The sequence below is a fragment of the Phyllopteryx taeniolatus genome, chromosome 8 (genome assembly GCF_024500385.1).
Source record: "Phyllopteryx taeniolatus isolate TA_2022b chromosome 8, UOR_Ptae_1.2, whole genome shotgun sequence".
Lineage (NCBI taxonomy): Eukaryota > Metazoa > Chordata > Actinopteri > Syngnathiformes > Syngnathidae > Phyllopteryx > Phyllopteryx taeniolatus.
The window spans coordinates 22842392-22863775 of NC_084509.1; the positions used below are offsets into that span (position 1 = coordinate 22842392).

The 21384-nt window shown below is 41.5% G+C and overlaps 1 protein-coding gene across 3 annotated transcripts in view; it reads left to right on the plus strand.

Moving 5' to 3' along the window:
- kcnj13 (potassium inwardly rectifying channel subfamily J member 13) overlaps positions 1-21384 on the plus strand; it is a 40515-nt gene that overhangs the window by 12530 nt on the left and 6601 nt on the right. Inside the window, exons 2-4 of one of the 3 annotated variants that reach the window (XR_009789859.1) lie at positions 12033-12560; positions 14833-15301; positions 15375-15453. Coding sequence is in view for 2 of the 3 variants with exons in the window: in XM_061782996.1 (XP_061638980.1) it covers positions 12044-12560; positions 14833-15407 (1092 nt within the window). In the remaining variant the exon portion in view is untranslated. Of the gene's footprint in view, positions 1-12032; positions 12561-14832; positions 15548-21384 lie in introns of those variants that run through there. The other 2 variants (XM_061782996.1, XM_061782995.1) reach the window with 2 other exon arrangements.

The following is a 21384-nucleotide window of genomic DNA, read 5'->3' on the forward strand; positions in this document are numbered from 1 at the left end:
CTACCAGCCCCACAGGAAGTGGTGGGATAGATTTCAAAATAAAAGCAATGCACTCTCAGACTCAAAAAGTGGTGGGAATAATTTCAAAATAGAAGTGAATGCACTCTCACACTCATTTGTAATGTTGCACTGACATCTGGAAAACGCGTATTAACGATGCTTATTAACGGCACTTTTTTTCACTTGTAACCATTAGGCCATTAACCATTACCTTTTCTCTGTTAGTTTATTCCGTAAAACAGTGAGTTGAACGGGAGAGTCACGTGATCATGTTTATAACCCACGTATATCATCTTTTTTTGTTGTTGTTGTCCTGTTCGGCTGTAAGGTCAAGCAGAATGGAGGATCCGTATCCCTTTTATGCCGGAATAGTTTTATTGTGTCACATTGGAGTTTTTAAGCTGCCGCTGTGGTTTCTTAGTATTATAATTGAGGTTTATTAAGAATCAGAGTCAATCAGTCGAACAGAACAAAGTTTCAAGAGGGGAAAGAGAAACAAAGACAAAGCACTACTTGTAAACAGGATGAGAAAAGTAAATCATTACATATCTACAACAATGAAACATTAGATATGAGTGTTGCATGGGGCAGTAGTGGTAAACCATGTGAGGGAAGGACAAGACAAGATAGAACAGGACAAGGACAGAAGATGACGCAAGCAGGACAAGCAGCCCAGGGGTGGGAGGGTGTCCCTTGTTTGTTGGATAGGAGGGCGGAGAGGGGCACCCGACAAGGGAACGATAAGGGGGAACCCAGGGAGCAGCCGTGGGTCATGAGACGGGAGCCCCAACGGCAAGCGGTCATCCAGCCTCAGGAGCACCACCATGAAGTTAAGTGAGAAACCCCCCCCCACCCCCCCTTCACGACTGGCAGTCATTGGCCCTACCCCGTGTATCAGTGGTGCATTAAAATCTGGAGAGGAAAGAAACGTTGGTATAAGACTAGGGCTTGCAAAAATGAAAATATTTTAAATACCAGCCTCCAGCTGGTGCTTCCTAAACCTGAACAGTGCAGGTACCTTACCTCTGTCCAGTGAGTGACTAATTTCTTATCTTAAATAAGAGATTAAATAAAAAACAAACAAACAAAAAATATCAACTTGGTACAACAAAGAAAATATAGCAATTTCTTGAGTCAAACAAATTATACAGTTGTCCAGTACCAACCTGCTAAGGTTGAAATGTTCCATGAGTAGACATCATCATTTCCTCAACAATGGCATATCAGTCTTAAAAAAACAAACAAAAAGAAAAGATCAGCATTTAGAACTACTACATTCAATGTCATGAAGTGGTCTAGAGGGCGAAAAGTGAGGGCGACACGGTGGTGACTGGTTAGCACGTCTGCCTCATAGTTCTGAGGACACAGGTTCAAATCCGGCCTCGCCTACGTGGAGTTTGCATGTTCTCCCCCGTGCCTGCGTGGGTTTTCTCCGGGCACTCCGGTTTCCACCCACATCCCAAAAACATGCGTGGTCGGTTGATTGAAGACTCTAAATTGCCCGTAGGTGTAAATATGAGTGTGAATGGTTGTTCCCGGGCAACAGAAACAGTCCAGTCAACACCATAACTGGTGGAGATTGTTGTGCTGCTAAAGATGAGGTATTGGGAATGGGGAAATCCATCGGCGTAGGGGGGGAAGCTGGTATTTCAGTCTCTGTACAAGCAGAAAGAGTAGAGTAGATCATTGCAGTTGCATCTTGTGGAGGGGGAGGGGCAGTCACTGCTGAAGAAATTAAGACTGTACTTTGTGGAACCATAGGGGAGGCAGCGTATTGGTATTGGTGGAGCCTCTTGGCAACCCTTGAGGTGTTCCTCCATTGCATGTCTCCTCAAAATTGTTTTATCACACAGAATTTCTCCAGGATACCTGCATATTCTTTTGTCTAGGATGAAATCAAGCAAAAATATGAAGAGAGTAAATGCCAACCACAAATATGATGTGTGAACGTGTAAAGAGAGATGCATTTCAGCTAGAAGTACACGAATATGCATTACCTTTCAACATAATGGCATTTTTCGTGTGCACTTCCAGGTGCTGGAAAAGTTTAGGGAGACAAGCAGGTTGGAATTTGGGGGGAAGTGGGCGGCGATATAATTTGCACTGCAAGCTTCACATTCCCCTGAATGATTGAGCGATGCATCCACAAACAGTAAAGAAAATAATAACGGGACCATTGTATTTTCACGTTTGGTAAAACTACATGAATTCCGAAGTCTGCTCATTGATTTCAATGTGGAAAAAGTTGGTTTCTGAGGACATTTTCGCTTCAACCAAAAACAACGCTAAACTACAGAAACAAAATGACTGTTGTGATTATTACATATAGAAAAACATTCGAATAACTAGAAAATAAAGTTAAACAGGGCCGACAACACGCCATTCTCACTGAAAAGAGAATCATACCATGAAATACTGTACATTATGTTTCATATCATGAAACTTAAGCGGATAGCACTAGCCAAAGTGGCTTACTATGCCGATAAACAGTTATAATAGTCGGCTAGTTGCTTCATTTAAATGGCAACAATAATGGTTTAAACATTCATTTTCGCTGATAATGAAGCGTCACTTATCGTTGTCTCAAGATGTCGTGGAAAATAAAAGTTCCTCGATCGATTCTGCTTGAGTTCTGGCAGGCATGTTACGTCTTTGAGAGGCGTTCTGAAGAAAAAAAAAAGAACTATTTCTATTTATTGTAGTGCTGATCAGTCACACAAGGAAAACAGGAGCTCTTTGGGCTTGCAGAAGAAGTAGGCCAAATTGAGCAATCACAAGGACGTCCACACTTGTATCTAATCCATCTGATATATCACCAGGTAACGCTTAGCTTAGCTTCACCTTGCATACAGCAGAATTGACAGGGTTGTCACACTATCGCACACAATCCATAGTCAGAGTTGAATGAAAACAAAGTGCATCATAAATGTAATGCAAGAGTTAAATAAGACACACATTCAACGAACTCCGAGTAAAATAAACACACCTGATTCCTGTTAATAATTGTCGTTCATGAACATGAAGCATTAACGTATTTATTACGGCAACTGTTCATGATTGCATGGCGCAATGCATGCGTGGAACAACGCGGCTTCACAATTCTGCTGATTATTGTAAACATAGCCTAGCATTTGGCGCCTCCACAAATTTATTTGTGTTATCACAGACAATTGCCTAAATCAATATTTTATTTTGAAATCACACAGTAAAGCGGTGATTTCACAATACAAATCTTGATATAGTACTTGACGAAATTTGTTCAAGTCTGCATTCAATCCTGCTTGAGTGAAATTTCTAATTCATATTGAATGTTACTGTAATTTTGCAGCAAGTTTTTTTGTTTTGCAGTAATTAAAATCCATCCATCCATCCATCCGTCCATCCATTTTCTGTACCGGTTATCCTCAATAGATTAAAATAAATATATACAGTAACTCTCTGTGTGATCTTCTTCTTTTCCTTTCGGCTTGTCCCGTTAGGGGTCGCCACAGCGCGTCATCCTTTTCCATCTCCTGCATCCTCCTCTCGAACACCAACTGCCATCATGTCTTCCCTCACGACATCCATCAACCTTCTCTTTGGTCTTCCTCTAGCTCTCTTGCCTGGCAGCTCCATCCTCATCATCCTTCTACCAATATACTCACTCTCTCTCCTCTGGACGTGTCCAAACCATTGAAGTCTGCTCTCTCTAACTTTGTCTCCAAAACATCGAACCTTGGCTGTCCCTCTGATGAGCTCATTTCTAATTTTATCCAACCTGGTCACTCCGAGAGCGAACCTCAACATCTTCATTTCCGCCACCTCCAGCTCTGCTTCCTGTTTTCTCTTCAGTGCCACTGTCTCTAATCCATACATCATGGCTGGCCTCACCACTGTTTTATAAACTTTGCCCTTTATCCTAGCAGAGACTCTTCTGTCACATAACACACCTGACACCTTCCTCCACCCGTTCCAACCTGCTTGGACCCGTTTCTTCACTTCCTGACCACACTCACCATTGCTCTGGACGGTTGACCCCAAGTATTTAAAGTCCTCTACCCTTGCCATCTCTTCTCCCTGTAGCCTCATTCTTCCCCCACCACCCCTCTCATTCATGCACATATATTCTGTTTTACTTCGGCTAATCTTCATTCCTCTTCTTTCCAGTGCATGCCTCCATCTTTCTAACTGTTCCTCCAGCTGCTCCCTGCTTTCACTGCAGATCACAATGTCATCTGCAAACATCATGGTCCACGGGGATTCCAGTCTAACCTCATCTGTCAGCCTATCCATCACCACTGCAAAAAGGAAGGGGCTCAGGGCTGATCCCTGATGCAGTCCCACGTCCACCTTAAATTCTTCTGTCACACCGACAGCACACCTCACCGCTGTTCTGCTGCCCTCGTACATGTCCTGTATTATTCTAACATACTTCTCTGCCACTCCAGACTTCCGCATGCAGTACCACAGTTCCTCTCTGGGTACTCTGTCATAGGCTTTCTCTAGATCTACAAAGACACAATGTAGCTCCTTCTGACCTTCTCTGTACTTTTCCATCAACATCCTCAAGGCAAATAATGCATCTGTGGTACTCTTTCTAGGCATGAAACCATACTGTTTCTCGCAAATACTCACTTCTGTCCTGAGTCTAGCCTCCACTTCCCATAACTTCATTGTGTGGCTCATCAACTTTATTCCTCTATAGTTGCCACAGCTCTGCACATCACCTTTGTTCTTAAAAATGGGCACCAGTACACTTTTCCTCCATTCCTCAGGCATCTTCTCACGCACTAGAATTCTATTGAACAAGCTGGTCAAAAACTCCACAGCCACCTCTCCTAGATGCTTCCATACCTCCACAGGAATGTCATCAGGACCAACTGCCTTTCCATTTTTCATTCTCTTTAATGCCTTTCTAACTTCCCCCTTACTAATCATTGCCACTTCCTGGTCCACCACACTTGCCTCTTCTACTCTCCCTTCTCTATCATTTTCCTCATTCATCAACTCCTCGAAGTATTCTTTCCATCTACCTAGCACACTGCTGGCACCAGTCAACATATTTCCATCTCTATCCTTAATCACCCTAACCTGCTGCACATCCTTCCCATCTCTATCCCTTTGTCTGGCCAGCCTGTATAGATCCTTTTCTCCTTCTTTAGTGTCCAACCTGCCATACATGTCATCATATGCCTCTTGTTTTGCCTTTGCCACCTCTACCTTTGCCCTGTGTCGCATCTCAATGTATTCCTTTCGCCTCTCCTCGGTCCTCTCAGTGTCCCACTTCTTCTTAGCTAACCGTTTTCCTTGTATGATTTCCTGTACTGTGAGGTTCCACCACCAAGTCTCCTTCTCTCCTTTCCTGCCAGAAGATACACCAAGTACTCTCCTGCCTGCTTCTCTGATCACCTTGGCTGCAGTGGTCCAGTCTTCTGGAAGCTCTTCCCGTCCACCGAGAGCCTGTATCACCTCTTCCCGAAAAGCTGCACAACACTCGTCCTGTCTCAGCTTCCACCACATGGTTCTCTTCTCTGCCTTTGTCTTCCTAATTTTCCTCCCCACCACCAGAGTCATCTTACACACCACCATCCTATGCTGTCTAGCCACACTCTTCCCTATCACTACCTTACAGTTGGTAACCTCCTTCAGATTACATCGTCTGCACAAGATGCAATCCACCTGTGTGCTTCTACCTCCGCTCTTGTAGGTCACCCTATGTTCGTGCCTCTTCTGGAAAAAAGTGTTCACTACAGCCATTTGCATCCTTGTTGCAAAGTCTACCACCATCTGTCCCTCCAAGTTCCTTTCCTGGATACCGTACTTACCCATCACTTCTTCATCACCCTTATTACCTTCACCAACATGTCCATTACAATCTGCACCAATTACGACTCTCTCTCTGTCTGGGATGCTCAGAACTACATCATCTAGCTCCTTCCAGAATTTCTCTTTCACCTCTAGGTCACATCCTACCTGTGGGGCATAGCCACTAATCACATTACACATAACACCCTGAATTTCAAATTTCAGCCTCATCACTCGATCTGATACTCTTTTCACCTCCAAGACATTCTTAGCCAACTCTTCTTTTAAAACAACCCCGACTCCATTTCTCTTCCCATCTACACCATGGTAAAATAATTTAAACCCTGCCCCTAAACTTCTAGCCTTACTGCCTTTCCACCTGGTCTCCTGGACACACAATATATCAACCTTTCTCCTAATCATCATGTCAACCAACTCCCGAGATTTTCCTGTCATAGTCCCAACATTCAAAGTCCCCACATTCAGTTCTAGGCTCTGTGTTTTCCTCTTCTCTTTCTGCCGAAGAACCCGCTTTCCACCTCTTCTTCTTCTTCTTCTTTGACTTCGACTTCGACCCACAGTAGCTGAATTTCCAACAGCGCCCTGCAGGTTGACGGCGCCGGTGGCGGACGTTGTTAACCCGGGCCACGACCGATCCGGTATGGAATTCTTTGGATGAACGCTCATATTTGTTTGGCAAGGTTTTAAGCCGGATGCCCTTCCTGACGCAACCCTCTGCATTTATCCGGGCTTGGGACCGGCCTACAGTTTGCACTGACTTGTGCCCCCCATAGGGCTGCATTCCAGTAACTCTCTGTGTGATGTCAACCAAAATCCCACGACGCAGTGGAAACTTACTGTATTACTGTAGTATCAATTTTAAGTATTTTACGGTATGTGGTAAATAACTATAATTTACAGAAATGTCTAACAGCGCATGCTACACCTGCGCCTGGCCACCTTCTGCATGTACCTATTCCACTAAGATGCTGCGACCTATAAAACTGCAATACAATAATTGCTTGATGTATCATAATGTGCCTGCAAATATTTTCAATGGAAGACAGGTCTGGACTGCTGGCTGGTCAGTCTCGTACTCGCACTCTTTTATTACAAAACCGCATACACTCCTTGAAGTCTCAGCGCCCTTTGCACAATGGTCATTGCACCGGACTATTGCAATATTCGTCATTCGAACTGCTCGAAGTGCTAGAGGACTCTGCATCTTTTTGCACAATTGTTTTTTGTCAATGTCTTTCTGTCTCCAAAGTGTTCTCTGTCAATTGACTGTCTGTTGTCGTACTAGAGCGGCTCCAACTACCGGAGACAAATTCCTTGTGTGTTTTTTGGACATACTTGGCAAATAAAGATGATTCTGATTCTGATTCTGATTCTGATTCTGATTCTGATATAAGGCTTTGGCTCACTTTACGTGGGAGAATTTTAACCTGTATTTGTAGATGTAGCGACGTACTGTGTTAACTCACAATGGTTTTCTGAAGTGCTCCTGTGCCCACGTGGCAATATCCGTTACACAATTAAGCCGTTTTTTTAATGCAGTGCCGCCTGAGGGATCGAAGGTCACGGGCATTCAATGTTGGTTTTCAGCTTGATGCTTACGTTCAGTGATTTCTCCAGATTCTCTGAATCTTTTGATGATATTGGACCGTAGATGACAAAATCCCTACATTTCTTGCTCACACAATTGCTGACAAAGTGGTGACCCGAGCTCCATCTGTGCTTGTGAATAACTGAGCCTTTCGGGGATGCTCATTTTAGACCCAATATGACACTCTCCTGTTTCCAATTAACCCGTTCACCTGTGGAATGTTCCAAACAGGTGGTTTTAAGCACTCTTCTTCTTTCTTCTTTTGTTGCCCTTGTACCAGCTTTTTGGAACGTGTTGCAGGCATCAAATTCAAAATAAGAGAATATTTGCAACAAGAACAAAAAAACAATAACGTTCAGCAGTTTGAACATTAAATGTCTTCGTAGTGTGAAAACAGGTTAAAAAGCATTTGCAAATCATTGTATTCTGTTTTTCTTTACGTGTTACATAACATCCCAACTTCATTGGAATTGGGGTTTATACAATACTATTTTTCTGGTCTCATGCAAATGAGCCACCTGCTCACCCCGCCCCCCTATACTGCCGGGCTGTGCCAACCCGATTCCCACTTTGCGTGACATAACATTACACAAGGGGCAGAGCCAGAGCTGTTTAGTCAATTACACTTGTAAACTAGTGTATCACCAGTCATAAATATGACATTTAGGTAAGAGGCAACTCACAAAATATGTAATTTCACACTTAATTGGTGGGTAAACACACCAGAAACACAAATATTGGATACAAGCAAATCAAATTGCTTCCCCCCCCCTTATGTCTCCTTTAAAATATATATCAGAAAAAAAAAGAAAACAATGTTAGCATGTGGTAGCTATGCTCTGAATGTTGCTAAGCTGGCTTTTTTAGGGGACAATTGTGACAGACTGTAAGACCGTGAATGTATACTGTAGGCGAAGTCTCACCTTGTGATTGGAAGAGAAAACCAAGGGGGCAGGCGCGGAGTGATAAAGAGGGAGCCTTTGTATGTGTGGGGGGGGGGGGAGCAGAAGGTTGAGCAGACAGCAACATTTTATTTTGCCGTGATTATGGTCGACAGTGACCTATCCTATGTGCATTAAAGAGACTGTTGATCGACCCTGTCCTTGTCATCCTGTCATTTTAACATCTGCTACAGTACATAAAAGACATTGTGCTTCCGTGGAGAGGCTAAGCATCACATGCGTGTGAATAGTAAAAAAAATAATAATAATAAATACCTACATACAAATCTTTTGCATTTCAGTTCTCTGGCGGTGCTTTTTGTTGATTTTCTTTTTGAATCCAATAACGTCCATGGTTTCATAATTAAAATCGCAGAATTTTCATATTGCCTGTTCAAATCCATGGGCCAGGCGGGAAAAGCGGCAGTGCAAAGCTAACTCTCGCAAAAAAAAGAAGGAACAGCTACACAGCCAAACCACTAAAATATTACCATACATGATATAATAGTAAACGTTTTTTCCCTTTATTTGAATGAAAAACAAATCGAATACATTAGGATTTTTTTTATTCTGATTATTTTACAAAACAACCTCAGATTTCTTGAGAATATTTTGCTTCAGTTTGTCGTCTACAATGTGAGCATAATAACTGATCACAGGGATTGTATTTAAAAGCGCACAACTTGAAGTCAGAAGTATTCTCAACTGAAAAATCGAGTATTCCACTTTAACATTGAATCAATTTATGAAGACCGAGGAATTATTAGCATAGGATTTCTTAGAGGAGCATGATAATTCTCAGAAATGTTCTGAGTCCCCACTGCCACAATTTCTTTTGGATTTTTTAACTTTCAAATTCATCCTGCAGGCCGGATTGCACCTCCCGCGGGCCGTAGTTTGACACCCTGTGCTAAATGACCAAGGCAGTACAACTGATGCTTCATCTCTTTCCTGTGTCTTTACCTCTTTCTTTCTTCTGTTTTGGTCCCCTTTTCCCCCCATGTGTTCAGAACGTTTACATAGTTCTCGAGGATTACAATCAATAAATTCAGAGAGCGAGCTATTACCACTGAGCTGGGGGGCACGGGGGGAGGGGGAGGGGGGGGGGTCCTTAATGATAGTTCATTAAATGTAAAGCGGTTCCTCATTTACTTGTATTACTTTGCCATAAAACAACTCATTGTTATTTATATTAATTATGCTATGATTTTACTGGTCCTGCCCACATGACATCAAATTAGGCTGTACGTGACCTCTGAACTACAGTACGAGTTTGACATCCCTGCACCATACCATAAGATTGATGATTTTGTGCTTCCCTATAATGCCTAAAACCTTTTCATTCTGTTGTCATCAAAAAGATATTCAATGCTCTGTGCAAAAGCAAACAATCAAAGAGCACTTGAAAACCGTGTAAAACAGCATTAAATGCGAGTAAGAGTTGGCTAAAAAGATCAGTGTCGAGCCATGCGGTGTGGCAAGTTTCGAGCTCCCTGCAGATGAAAGACACATTCCTACTCTGCATGTCGCTGTGTTCCTCAGACAGATTTCCAGCTGGGAACTGCTCTAATCACCTGGCAACAATATTGACATAGAAATAGAAACTCTGGAGAGGACACGACTCCAACTCTCTGCCTGTCACACATACATTTGGCTGTCAGAGATCATGTACACACTGTGACTAATCTACGAGGAAACACACACAAATTATTACGTGTACATTAAAGACAATTCTGGAAAAATTATAATTATCTATATTATGAAACGGCGGCACCGTAGCCCACTGGTTAGCACAGGGATGTGGAACTCAATTAAAAAAAAAAAAAAACTCAAAGCAAATAAAAACAAACTTGAGTTTTGCTTAAACACAGAATCTGGAAAAAAAAAAAACTAACTTTAATGTCATAAACACATGAGAAATAAAATTTGTGAGAAAAAAACACAGCTGTATTTGTTTTCATATTTAAATAAATAAAATTAATTATTTAGTCTCTATAAATAGCCTTTAGACTTTCTTTTTGATGAAAATCTTTTTTCTCAGGCCAACAGCAAAACAACCCCCCAAAAAATAAAAATGTCCTTCAATGAAAATCTAATCTTACAGCTATTAACAGTAGCTGCCTTGGAGTACAACAAGAGCATTACAAAAACATTCATTCAAGCGAGCCACATCGGCTCCGCACACGAGACAAACAGGTCTAGACGTCCTTTACTTTCGTGACCAAATAATCTGCCTCCCACCTGTCTTGAAAGCTCCTGTTTTCCATCCTTCATTTGGACAGTTTTGGGAACGGGGGGTGTAAATTTGGCTGAGGAGACGGTAGCATGGTTGCTAATAACTACCACCAAAAAGGTGCTTGACTGATACGCCAACACAGTAGCAAAGCATTCTAGGATCTCTCTTAGCGGTGCATGCACTATATACTGGCGGGCCATCTCGAATACACATTTGATATGCTCTCAAACTCAGTTCATTGAACTCATTCAGGTACAACACTGTTGATATCTGATGGCCATTTAGCTGAGACCTTGTGAGAATTAGAGTGTCCCTCACCGATTTGCACATTTGCTGCCCTACACCTCTTTTGTTAATAGTTTAATGATTGAATATGTTGATTGTGTTAAAAAAAATAGAAATAATAATTTTGGACTGGTTCTCCAATGAGCAGCAGTGGATCTTGCTTGGTGCTGATTTTTTCCATGACCCACCGATCTCACTGGATGTACTTATGTCCGTTTGTAGACATACTTACTTTTTTGCTGAACAAAAAGGAATAAAAAATTTTTTTCTTTAAGGACCTTATAACCGTTTTTTTTTTATCCTTTTATGACTTTTTGCATGTGCGTTACATATTATTCTTAGTCAGAGCCAGTTCACAGCTTGTAAACAAACCTGTACATACAAACGGTGCATACCGTGCCTGTAGCAATAGACTCATTTCGACACATTGTATATTATTTCATACCTTGCATTCTGCATATACATGTAATTGGAGATATATATTTACTTTATAATCCCATGAGGAAATGTTCATGTTATTTATTCCTACTTTATGACAAAAGGGGAGGATCGTGGTTGTGCCAGCCCACACTGCCATTAGCAATGATGATGATGAGGACGATGATCGGGTGAGGGGCGCGTAGGCGCCATTGAGGGGTCTCACATAGGGCGCCATTCAAGCTAGCACCGCCCCTGACTTGCAGTATGGGACCGAGTGATCAATTGATTTGGTGCAGTTCTCTAGGGCAGCGGTCCCCAATCTTTCTTTTTGCACCACTTTCCGGTTTCATCTCAAGACATATTTTGACGGACAGTCGTAGCTGTTGTACAGCAAGATAGAGTGCACCACTTATGTGCACCCCTGTATGAAGGATAAGCGGTACAGAGAATAGATGGATATAGGCTATTATGTCACTTGGGTAGAAGTTAATAGAAATGTGAACTAGCACAGTAAAAAAAAATTAGATCCACAACGGTACCAAGCTTGTCAATCATACAAATAATATCCTAGCTCATGTGGTGGCCTTTTTTTAAATTGCTGTACTGTATTTATATTTTTTCCAAATGAGCACAGAGGACATCCTCTGGTTGCATTGTTAATATACCGTGGTACCTTTTCTGATGAACTTTTAATTTGAGCTTTTATTGCTAACTAAATGCTAATTCTATTCTAATTCTATTATTTATTCCATTCCAGGATCTGTAAAGATGACAACCAAATCCAATAGTGGTGTTCTGGATGGCAAGGCATCCTCCTCCCCTCTTCTGTCGTCACCAAACCGGCAGCGTCTGGTCACCAAAGACGGACACTGCACCCTTCGTCCCCCGCTTTGTCCCTCTGGCTCATGGCTCGCAGCATCGAGCCGGGCTTGGCTGTTAGCCCTGCATGACATGTGGGGACAGTTAGTTGGTCTGCGCTGGAGATGGGTCCTGTTGGCCTTCTGTGCATCCTTTGTGGCTCACTGGCTGCTGTTTGCTTGCCTTTGGTACTTGCTGGCTCACATCAATGGAGACCTAGATGTTCTGGATCACGACGCCCCCCCAGAGGGGCATGTGGTTTGTGTGAAGCACATTACCAGCTTCACCGCCGCCTTCTCCTTTTCCCTCGAGACACAGCTCACCATCGGCTATGGCACCATGTTCCCCAGTGGAGACTGTCCTAGTGCCATAGCACTGCTGGCTGTGCAGATGCTGCTGGGGCTCATGCTGGAGGCATTCATCACAGGTACACATGTTTCCTCAACTCTTCTTTTCACCAACATTCAGGTCTGGATTAGCTTGAGACACATATGGAATCAAATGGAAGCCAAGTTCCCAATAACAAATGAACAAAAGTACATGTTTCTTTGGCTCCAGGATGGGTAATTGAATATGACTGACGTTGTGTGTATACACATAAAAGATGTACAGTGAACATTTTAATATTTCCCCATTTTAATATAATAATCTCTACCTTACCTCTCCTTAGGGGCTTCGCGCACCTGTGGGGATGTTTCAACATCCATACTTTTCATGGTGAAAGGGTTCAACACGCACACTTTTCCCGCTGTTATCTATTTTAAATAACATCATCACTATCATACAAGATGTGATAGTGTTAACTTCTATAACTATTAATAGTAAAACCTATAAACCCCAGTCTTCAATTGAATGGCAGAAACATCATGCTTGACTTTGATAACAAGTGATGATACGTATGGTGATTGGAGTCTTGTTTTTCTTTTTTAATTTTGATTTTCTTGTTGACTCACAAGATACAAGCCCAAGAACAAAAATATACACCACAGAAATTAGCACTCAACGAGCTAGTCACCTAATCCCCTGCTCGAAGCACACCACAATTCCAAAACAAAACCTCTACCCAGAAGCACCCCTCAAAATAGTCAGTAACATTTTACATTTACAGTATATTCATTGTACAACACAGGGAACATTCTTTGAAACACTGTCATAGAATTTAGACAATCATAAATCTCTTATGCCAAGAAAACTGGAAACATGCAAATGAGTATTATAGTGTCATTAAGTACTTTACCCAGTGGTGTCCATTTTTCAGCACACTGTGGGGAAGATTACTTTGGAAATGTAGTTTGCTGCAATTACAAGTTACCCTGTTGAAAATGTAATAGTAGTGTGAGTATTTCAATTACTTTCTCAAAGTAATATAACTAATTACATCCGATGACATTTTCATTACTTTTACCTCATTTTGCATGAATGCATCAACAGTACCCTTGGATGTTGCCTCTGAAAAAGTGGATTAAACCAGAGATCCTTATTTTGATATGCACCGCATATTTGTTCTTTACACAAATAATCAACAAAACATGATGAAATGTAAATACTGAATTAAAAATGTGTTTGTTGCGTTATATGCGTACAGTATACCATACCATACCATGTTGACCTTACGACAAATGTGCACAATTTATATAATTTATTTTAATTTAATATTGCTTCATATGACAAGACAGAATGTTCCATAAAAAAATCCCAAATTATAACATTGAAACTGTAAGTCAATGTTCTTTGATGTGTGTAACTATGAGTCTGACCTTTTGAAAATGTCAGACAAACTAATAGATTGTACCACAAGGTGGCGCTTCAGGGTCATATTTGGAGCAGAATGGCACATGACCAAAAATAGCCAATCACAAGCGTCGGCTTTAGAAAGAGGAAATTAAATGAAATAAAAAACAGAGCTTTTTTTTGTTTCCTTTTCTTTTCAATTTTTCATATGCAACTAAAATTGAAATCATGGAAATTTCCCAAAACAACTGTAATTTCATTACGCATTTTCTACCAGTAATGTAATGGATTACGATTACATCAATTTTGTAATTCCATTACATAATCTTGTTAAATATAATTAGTTATTCCCCGATACTGCTAATTATTTTCCCGTCGAAAGGCAACTTTATCAATTTAATAATTTTTATTGCTTCGGGGATCAATTCTTTCTAAGTTGGTGTCTTTACAGCAATCCAGTTATTCAAGATTACCTTCTCTGGGGCAATACATAAGGAGATAATGATATTTTTACTCATTAAAGATGTACGATCTGCAAGAAATGGTGTCAGTTGACAGGGCTCCAAATATGGAGGGTGAGAGAGGTAACAGTGAAATTCAACGCCCTGCCTCGGCAATATCTTTTGTATTGCACAAGGATTTGACTGCGCATGTCCAAATTTGAATGAGAGTCAATGGGTAAAGAGTCTGGCGCCCAAAACCAGAAGTTGTGTTATAAAATGAGACAACAGATATAAACAAATCAATTTTACTTATCATTCACTGTATACCAGTCGTCTTTCTCATCTAAAAATAGATACTTTTATTGTAATATTTCATTTTCATGATATAACTTTTGTCCTTTTCAAATGGACTTCGCAGCGGTGGAGCGGCGCCCTAGTGCCCTCTATTGACAAGCCACCACTGGGTGTCACTAAAACAGAGGTGTCATAAGGAACGTAATTTGCTGGTTCTCACTTGTCTACCAGGTGCATTTGTGGCCAAGATCTCAAGACCTCAGAAGCGAGCCGGAGCCATCCAGTTCAGCCACTTAGGCGTGGTGGGCCTGCACCAGGGCCAAACTTGTCTCATGTTACGAGCCACGAACCTGCTACGGCGCCCTCTGGTCGATGTGAAAGTGAGTGCTGTGCTCTATGAGGAGCATGAAGGCCAACCCTTGCACCAAACCTCTCTGGACTTCTATGTGGATCATCTGGGCCAACATCCCTGCCCCTTCTTCGTCTTCCCACTCACCTTTTACCATCCCCTGGACCGCCGTAGCCCCCTCTACCCCGCCCTGCGTGAAGGCACGTCCAAGCACTTTGAGCTGGTGGTGTTCCTGTCAGCCTCGCAGGAAGGAACAGGTGACACCTGCCAGAAGAGGACCTCCTACCTGCGCCAGGAGATCCAGTTTGACCGTTGCTTTGTACCCGCCTTGGGGATGGATGCCTGTGGAAGGTATGTGGTGAGCAACCATCACTTTGACACTATGCACTCTAAGGATCCTTTGGACAAGGACTGTGTTGTGCAGATCAACGGTGATGGCAGCGACAGGATGGAGTGAAGATACTGGAGAGGAGGTTACACTGGGACAAAGGGCAGTTTCTGAGGTACAATTGTGGAGGGTAGATAGGGAGCAGATACAATGTTTTATCAGTAGAAAATTCTGGGAAATTAGAGTTTGTGTTGAATCATTTTAAACTGTCAAGTCTATCAGCCTTATCCATTTAATATGTTGCCAGAGATGGACCTTAAGGGGCTCTTTATTTTCAGGGTTAAACCCAGCAGGCCAAATTCCCATAAAATCTGATTTATAGTGGATAAAAATCCATCAATGTATTTTCTATACTACTTGACCTCATGAGGGTTGTGGGTGAGCTAGAGCCTATCCCAGTTGACTGCGAGAGCCAGGGAACACCGTATACTGGGTTAGGGTCAGCCATTGCAGGGCACATATAAATAAACTTTCACACTCACATTCATTTAGAGTCTGCAGTTACTAACCTAACGTGCATGTTTTTGGGATGTGGGAAGATGCTGGAGTATACCTGGAGGAAACCCACGAGAACGGGAGAACTGAGCCAAGATTCAAACTTGATACCTCTCGACTGTGAGGCAGACGTACTACCTACTTAATCCACTGTGCTGCCATGAATTAACATATATATATATATATATATGTTGTTGTATGGATCTTTCTGGTGGCATTTGCATCCTCTCGCAGTGGTTGCATGGGTTTACCCCAGATTCTCATCCCACCCCCAAATACATGCACGTTAAGACGGATACATATTAATACATATTTGACCATATTAATAGATTTTTTTAAATGTGAAAGATGTGTGGTTCGTGGATCAGCCTCGGTGTTGATCATTCACGTAAAAATTTATGATCGTAAATACTGACAATGTTTCGCATTTACGACCTATTTTCAAAAAAGGGATGAAAAATCCATCATAACACGGCCCACATGACTGGTTAATCAGTCAGGATAATCTTTTAGAGACATCTGATTATCGTGCCTTTGCTGACTTGGCCACATATTTTGCATGATTATTGGTATGCGTGTACCCAGCTTAAGATGAAGTAACACAAGATTTGTTAACATCAGAACCTCACATGACATCACACAGGACAGCTGTTAAATGTTTAGTTTTCTGCCCAAAAATGTCTAGATTCAAGAACAAAGAATGCACCAGGTTGAATGGCCAGAGGCAGTGACTATTTTGTTGGTGGGATGTGGTATGTATGAATACCCGGTTCCATTTAAACTGTAGCCTTGTGTCTATACAACCCAACTCGAGTCACATGTAGAGAACAGCATTTTATATTGTTGAATGTGTTTTTTGTGCCTTCCAAACAGTCAGTGCTTTCAGTTAGTTAATTTCACTGCACTGTAGAAGACTAATTCATGACATTTCAAGTAGCCAAGCCATGTGACCTTTAATGAAAGTTGAACTTATTACAACCCCAATTCCAATGAAGTTGGGACGTCGTGTTAAACATAAATAAAAACAGAATACAATGATTTGCAAATCATGTTCAACCTATATTTAATTGAATACACTACAAAGACAAGATATTAATGTTCAAACTGAGAAACTTCATTGTTTTTAGCAAATAATAATTAATTTAGAATTTTATGGTGGCAACATGTTCCAAAAAAGCTGGGACAGGGTCATGTTTACCATTGTGTTACATCACCTTTTCTTTTAACACCATTCAATAAACGTTTGGGAACTGAGGACACTAATTGTTGAAGCTTTGTAGGTAGAATTATTTCCCATTCTTGCTTGATGTACAGTTTCAGCTGTTCAACAGTCCGGGGTCTCCGTTGTCGTATTTTACGCTTCATAATGGGCCACACATTTTCAATGGGAGACAGGTCTGGACTGCAGGCAGGCCAGTCTAGTACCGGCACTCTTTTACTATGAAGCCACGCTGTTGTAACACGTGCAGAATGTGGTATGGCATTGTCTTGCTGAAATAAACAGGGGCGTCCATGAGAAAGACGTTGCTTGGATGGCAGCATATGTTTCTCCAAAACCTTTCAGCATTAATGGTGCTTTCACAGATGTGTAAGTTACCTATGCCATTGGCACTAACACAGCCCCATACCATCACAGATGCTGGCTTTTGAACTTTGCGTCCATAACAGTCCGGATGGTTCTTTTCCTCTTTGGCCCAGAGGACATGACGTCCATAATTTCCAAAAACAATTTGAAATGTGGACTCGTCGGACCACAGAACAGTTTTCCACTTTGCATCAGTCCATCTTAGACGAGCTCGTGCCCAGAGAAGCCGGCGGCGTCACTGTCCTGATAAATGGCCTTTGCTTTGCATAGTCAAGTTTTAAGTTGCACTTACGGATGTAGCACCGAATTGTATTTACTGACATTGGTTTTCTGAAGTGTTCTCCTGAGCCCATGTGGTGATATCCTTTACACATTGATGTCGGTTTTTGATGCAGTGCCGCCTGAGGGATCGAAGGTCACGGGCCTTCAATGTTGGTTTTCGGCCTTGCCGCTTACATGCAGTGATTTCTCCATAATCTCTGAACCTTTTGAGGATATTATAGACCGTAGATGATGACATCCCTAAATTCCTTGCAATTGTACGTTGAGGAACATTGTCCTTAAACTGTTCGACTATTTTCTCACGCACTTGTTCACAAAGAGGTGAACCTCGCCCCATCTTTGCTTGTGAATGACTGAGCAATTCAGGGAAGCTCCTTTTCTACCCAATCATGGTACCCACCTGTTCCCAATTAGCCTGTTCACTTGTGGGATGTTCCAAACAGGTGTTTGATGAGCATTCCTCAACTTTCTCTGTCTTTTTTGCCACCTGTCCCAGCTTTTTTGCAACCTGTTGCAGACATAAAATTCAAAGTTAATGATTATTTGCTAAAAACAATCACGTTTATCAGTTTAAACATTAAATATCTTGTCTTTGTAGTGTATTCAATTAAATATAGGTTGAACATTATTTGCAAATCATTGTATTCTGTTTTTAATTTATGTTTAACACAATGTCCCAACTTCATTGGAATTGGGGTTGTACATCTTTAAATACTGTGTGAATATGTGCCACTGCATAAAGAACTGCTTCAAAAAGGCCCAAAACTTATTGGGTGCCGTTTGTAAAGCGGCTCATGCTGAAAAAAAAACCAGGACATTTTTTTGATATCCATCCATCCATTTTCAACACCGCTTATCCTGGTTAGGGTCACGGGACGCTGGAGCCTATCCCAGCTGACTTCGGGCGAAAGGCAGACTACACCCAGAACTGGTCGCCAGTCAGTCGCGGGGCACATATAGACACGGACAACCATTCGCACTCCCATTCACAACGTCACTGAGTGGGAACTGAACCCACATATATTTTACCTACTCTTCCTTGCGGAATTGTTTGAATTCAGGAACAGTGGAGAGTTTTCAAGCATGAATCGCCATTTTTAAGGTAATGGTGAAGAGCAGAAATCACGGTTCCATCAATCACAGCGAGTTGTCCAGGTCCTGAAGTAACAAAGAAGCCCCAGACCATCACACTACCATCACCATGTTTGACTCTTGGTATAATGTTCCTTTTGTGAAATGCTGTGTTACATTTATGCCAGATGTAATGAGATATACAACTTCAAAAATATTTGTCAGTCCATACAATATTCTCCTGAAACTCTTTGGAATCATATGGATTTTGTGTTTTGTTTTGTTTTTTTCCAAAACTAAGAGGAGCCTTGATGTTCTTTTTGGTCAGCAGTCATGTTCGCCTTGGAACTCTGCCATGGATACCATTTTTGACCAGTCTCTTCCTTGTTGCGTCATGAACACTGACCTTAACTGAGGCAAGGGAGACAATTCTTTAGACGTCCTGGGTTCCTCTGTGACCTGGATGAGTTGTCTTGGGGCAATTTTTGTAGGCCGCCAAGAGTCCTTTTGCCTGGATAAGGTGGTTTTTATGTTATTTGACACTACAAACACACTGACCTAGAGCTTTTATTTTGGTACCTCCAGTTCTCTGTTTGGATTTGCATATTAACTATTTAGTTCAACCAAAACGATTTAGATACATATATTCAGCATTTTGATATATATTTAACATTTAGATTCAATATTTATATTTAGATGTATAGATATAATGGCACAGTGTAAGAGGACTGGGGGTTCAAATCCCGGTCCTGCCTGTGTGGAGTTTGCATGTTCTCCCCGTGCCTGCGTGGGTTTTCTCCGGGCACTCCGATTTCCTCCCACGTCCCAAAAACATGCACGGTAGGTTGATTGGAGACTCTAAATTGCCCGTAGGTGTGAATGTGAGTGTGAATGGTTGTTTGTTTCTATGTGGCCTGCGATTGGCTGGCGACCAGTTCAGGGTGTACCCCGCCTCTCGCCTGAAGATAGCTGGGATAGGCTCCAGCACGCCCGTGACCCTAGTGAGGATAAGCGGTACAGAAAATGGATGGACAATATTTTAAAGTAGGAATAGTGTGTGAATAGGATGGGTAAAGAAGGGATGGAAAGCAATGTCAGCAATAGTGAGCATTGATGTTGCTAATCTGTGACCATGAAACAGATGATTGATAGGAGTATAAACATTTACAGACAAGCACAAGTAACAATCAAGTCCCTGGCATGGTTCAATATGGTCCAGCTGTTTTTTTTTGTTTTTTTTGGGGGGGGGGTCTTATATTATACACTTTCCTGTGACAAAGAACAGAAACATAGTTTTCACTTTGAGCTGGAACCTACACTAGACATGGTGTAGGGCTTTTACAGTAACACACTGGCAAAAACACCAAGTGAATAGTTTTGATACTAATCAAAAGATACTAATGAGTTACAAAAGAAACGGACCGAAAAACTTTTCCCGTGACTTCAGCTAGCATACAGACCGGGAAGTGACTCTATTGCACACAACCCACAGTCAAGGTTTCATGAAAAAAAGTGCAACATGCATGTAACGTGAAGGTGAAAGAAGACAAGAATTCAACAAACTACGGGTAACATAAACACATTATCGATGTTGTGTTAATCCTTATCTTTTATGAACATTAAGGATTAACATCTTTATTACGGCAACAGCTCAACATTTCATGGCGCAATGCATGCTGGGAGCACACGGCTTCACAATTCTGCTGCATGCAAAATACAGTAACTCCGTGTGACGTCAGCCAAATACCTGGAGAAAACCCACGTAAGAACATGTTAACGCCACACAGGAAAGCTGGATCGAAGATTCGAACCCCGAAGCTTAGGACTGTGAGACAGATGTGCTAACCTCTTGGACCCTGTGGTGCTTCTCCCAGATTAAAGATCTAAAATGCTCACATAAAATTTGCCGCTTTTCACAAGCACATGATCTCATTTAAAAAGTGTTGGAGACCTAGTATGTAGTTGTCACAAAGGTTGAATGAGCACACAGTGGATGTGTTATTGTAGCAGTTCAATTAAATTGAGGCATTGATAATATGATAGCGAAAACATCATAGCTTGGGTTTTACTTCAGTGTTTTGATTAAAAAATACTTCTCAAATGAATCTGTGGTTTAAAGAAGCCTCTTATGGCCAATGGCAATCCTTTATCTGAAATGTTCAAACAAAGAAACAAATGAAATAGTACTGACAATTGACTGATTTGTTTGTTTGTTTGATTTGTTATTTTGAATTTTGAAAAATCATTGCAGAAATCAACACGTGAATCAAATTGATAGTTTTCATTTATCGAAAACAAAGTTTTTCTCTGTGTTGTAGTATAGAAATGGGTGCATGTTTTGTCATTGATATGAGAAAGAATCATTGCACAATCACTCTGTTTGAAATATGTTTTTGTTTTTTAGCTGATCAGCTAAATTAGAAGGAAGACTCCACAGCGTATAATTGTGATGGGTGAGATGTTACTGTGTCTCATATGTTTTGGTGCCTTTGTACAGTGTACATTACAAGAAATAAATATTTTCTAAACAAGCCGAGGAGGCTTTTTTGTTTTGTGCAATATGAAGTCTGAAGTTGGAATGAACATCTACATGGAGTAGCAATGCTGCCCCCA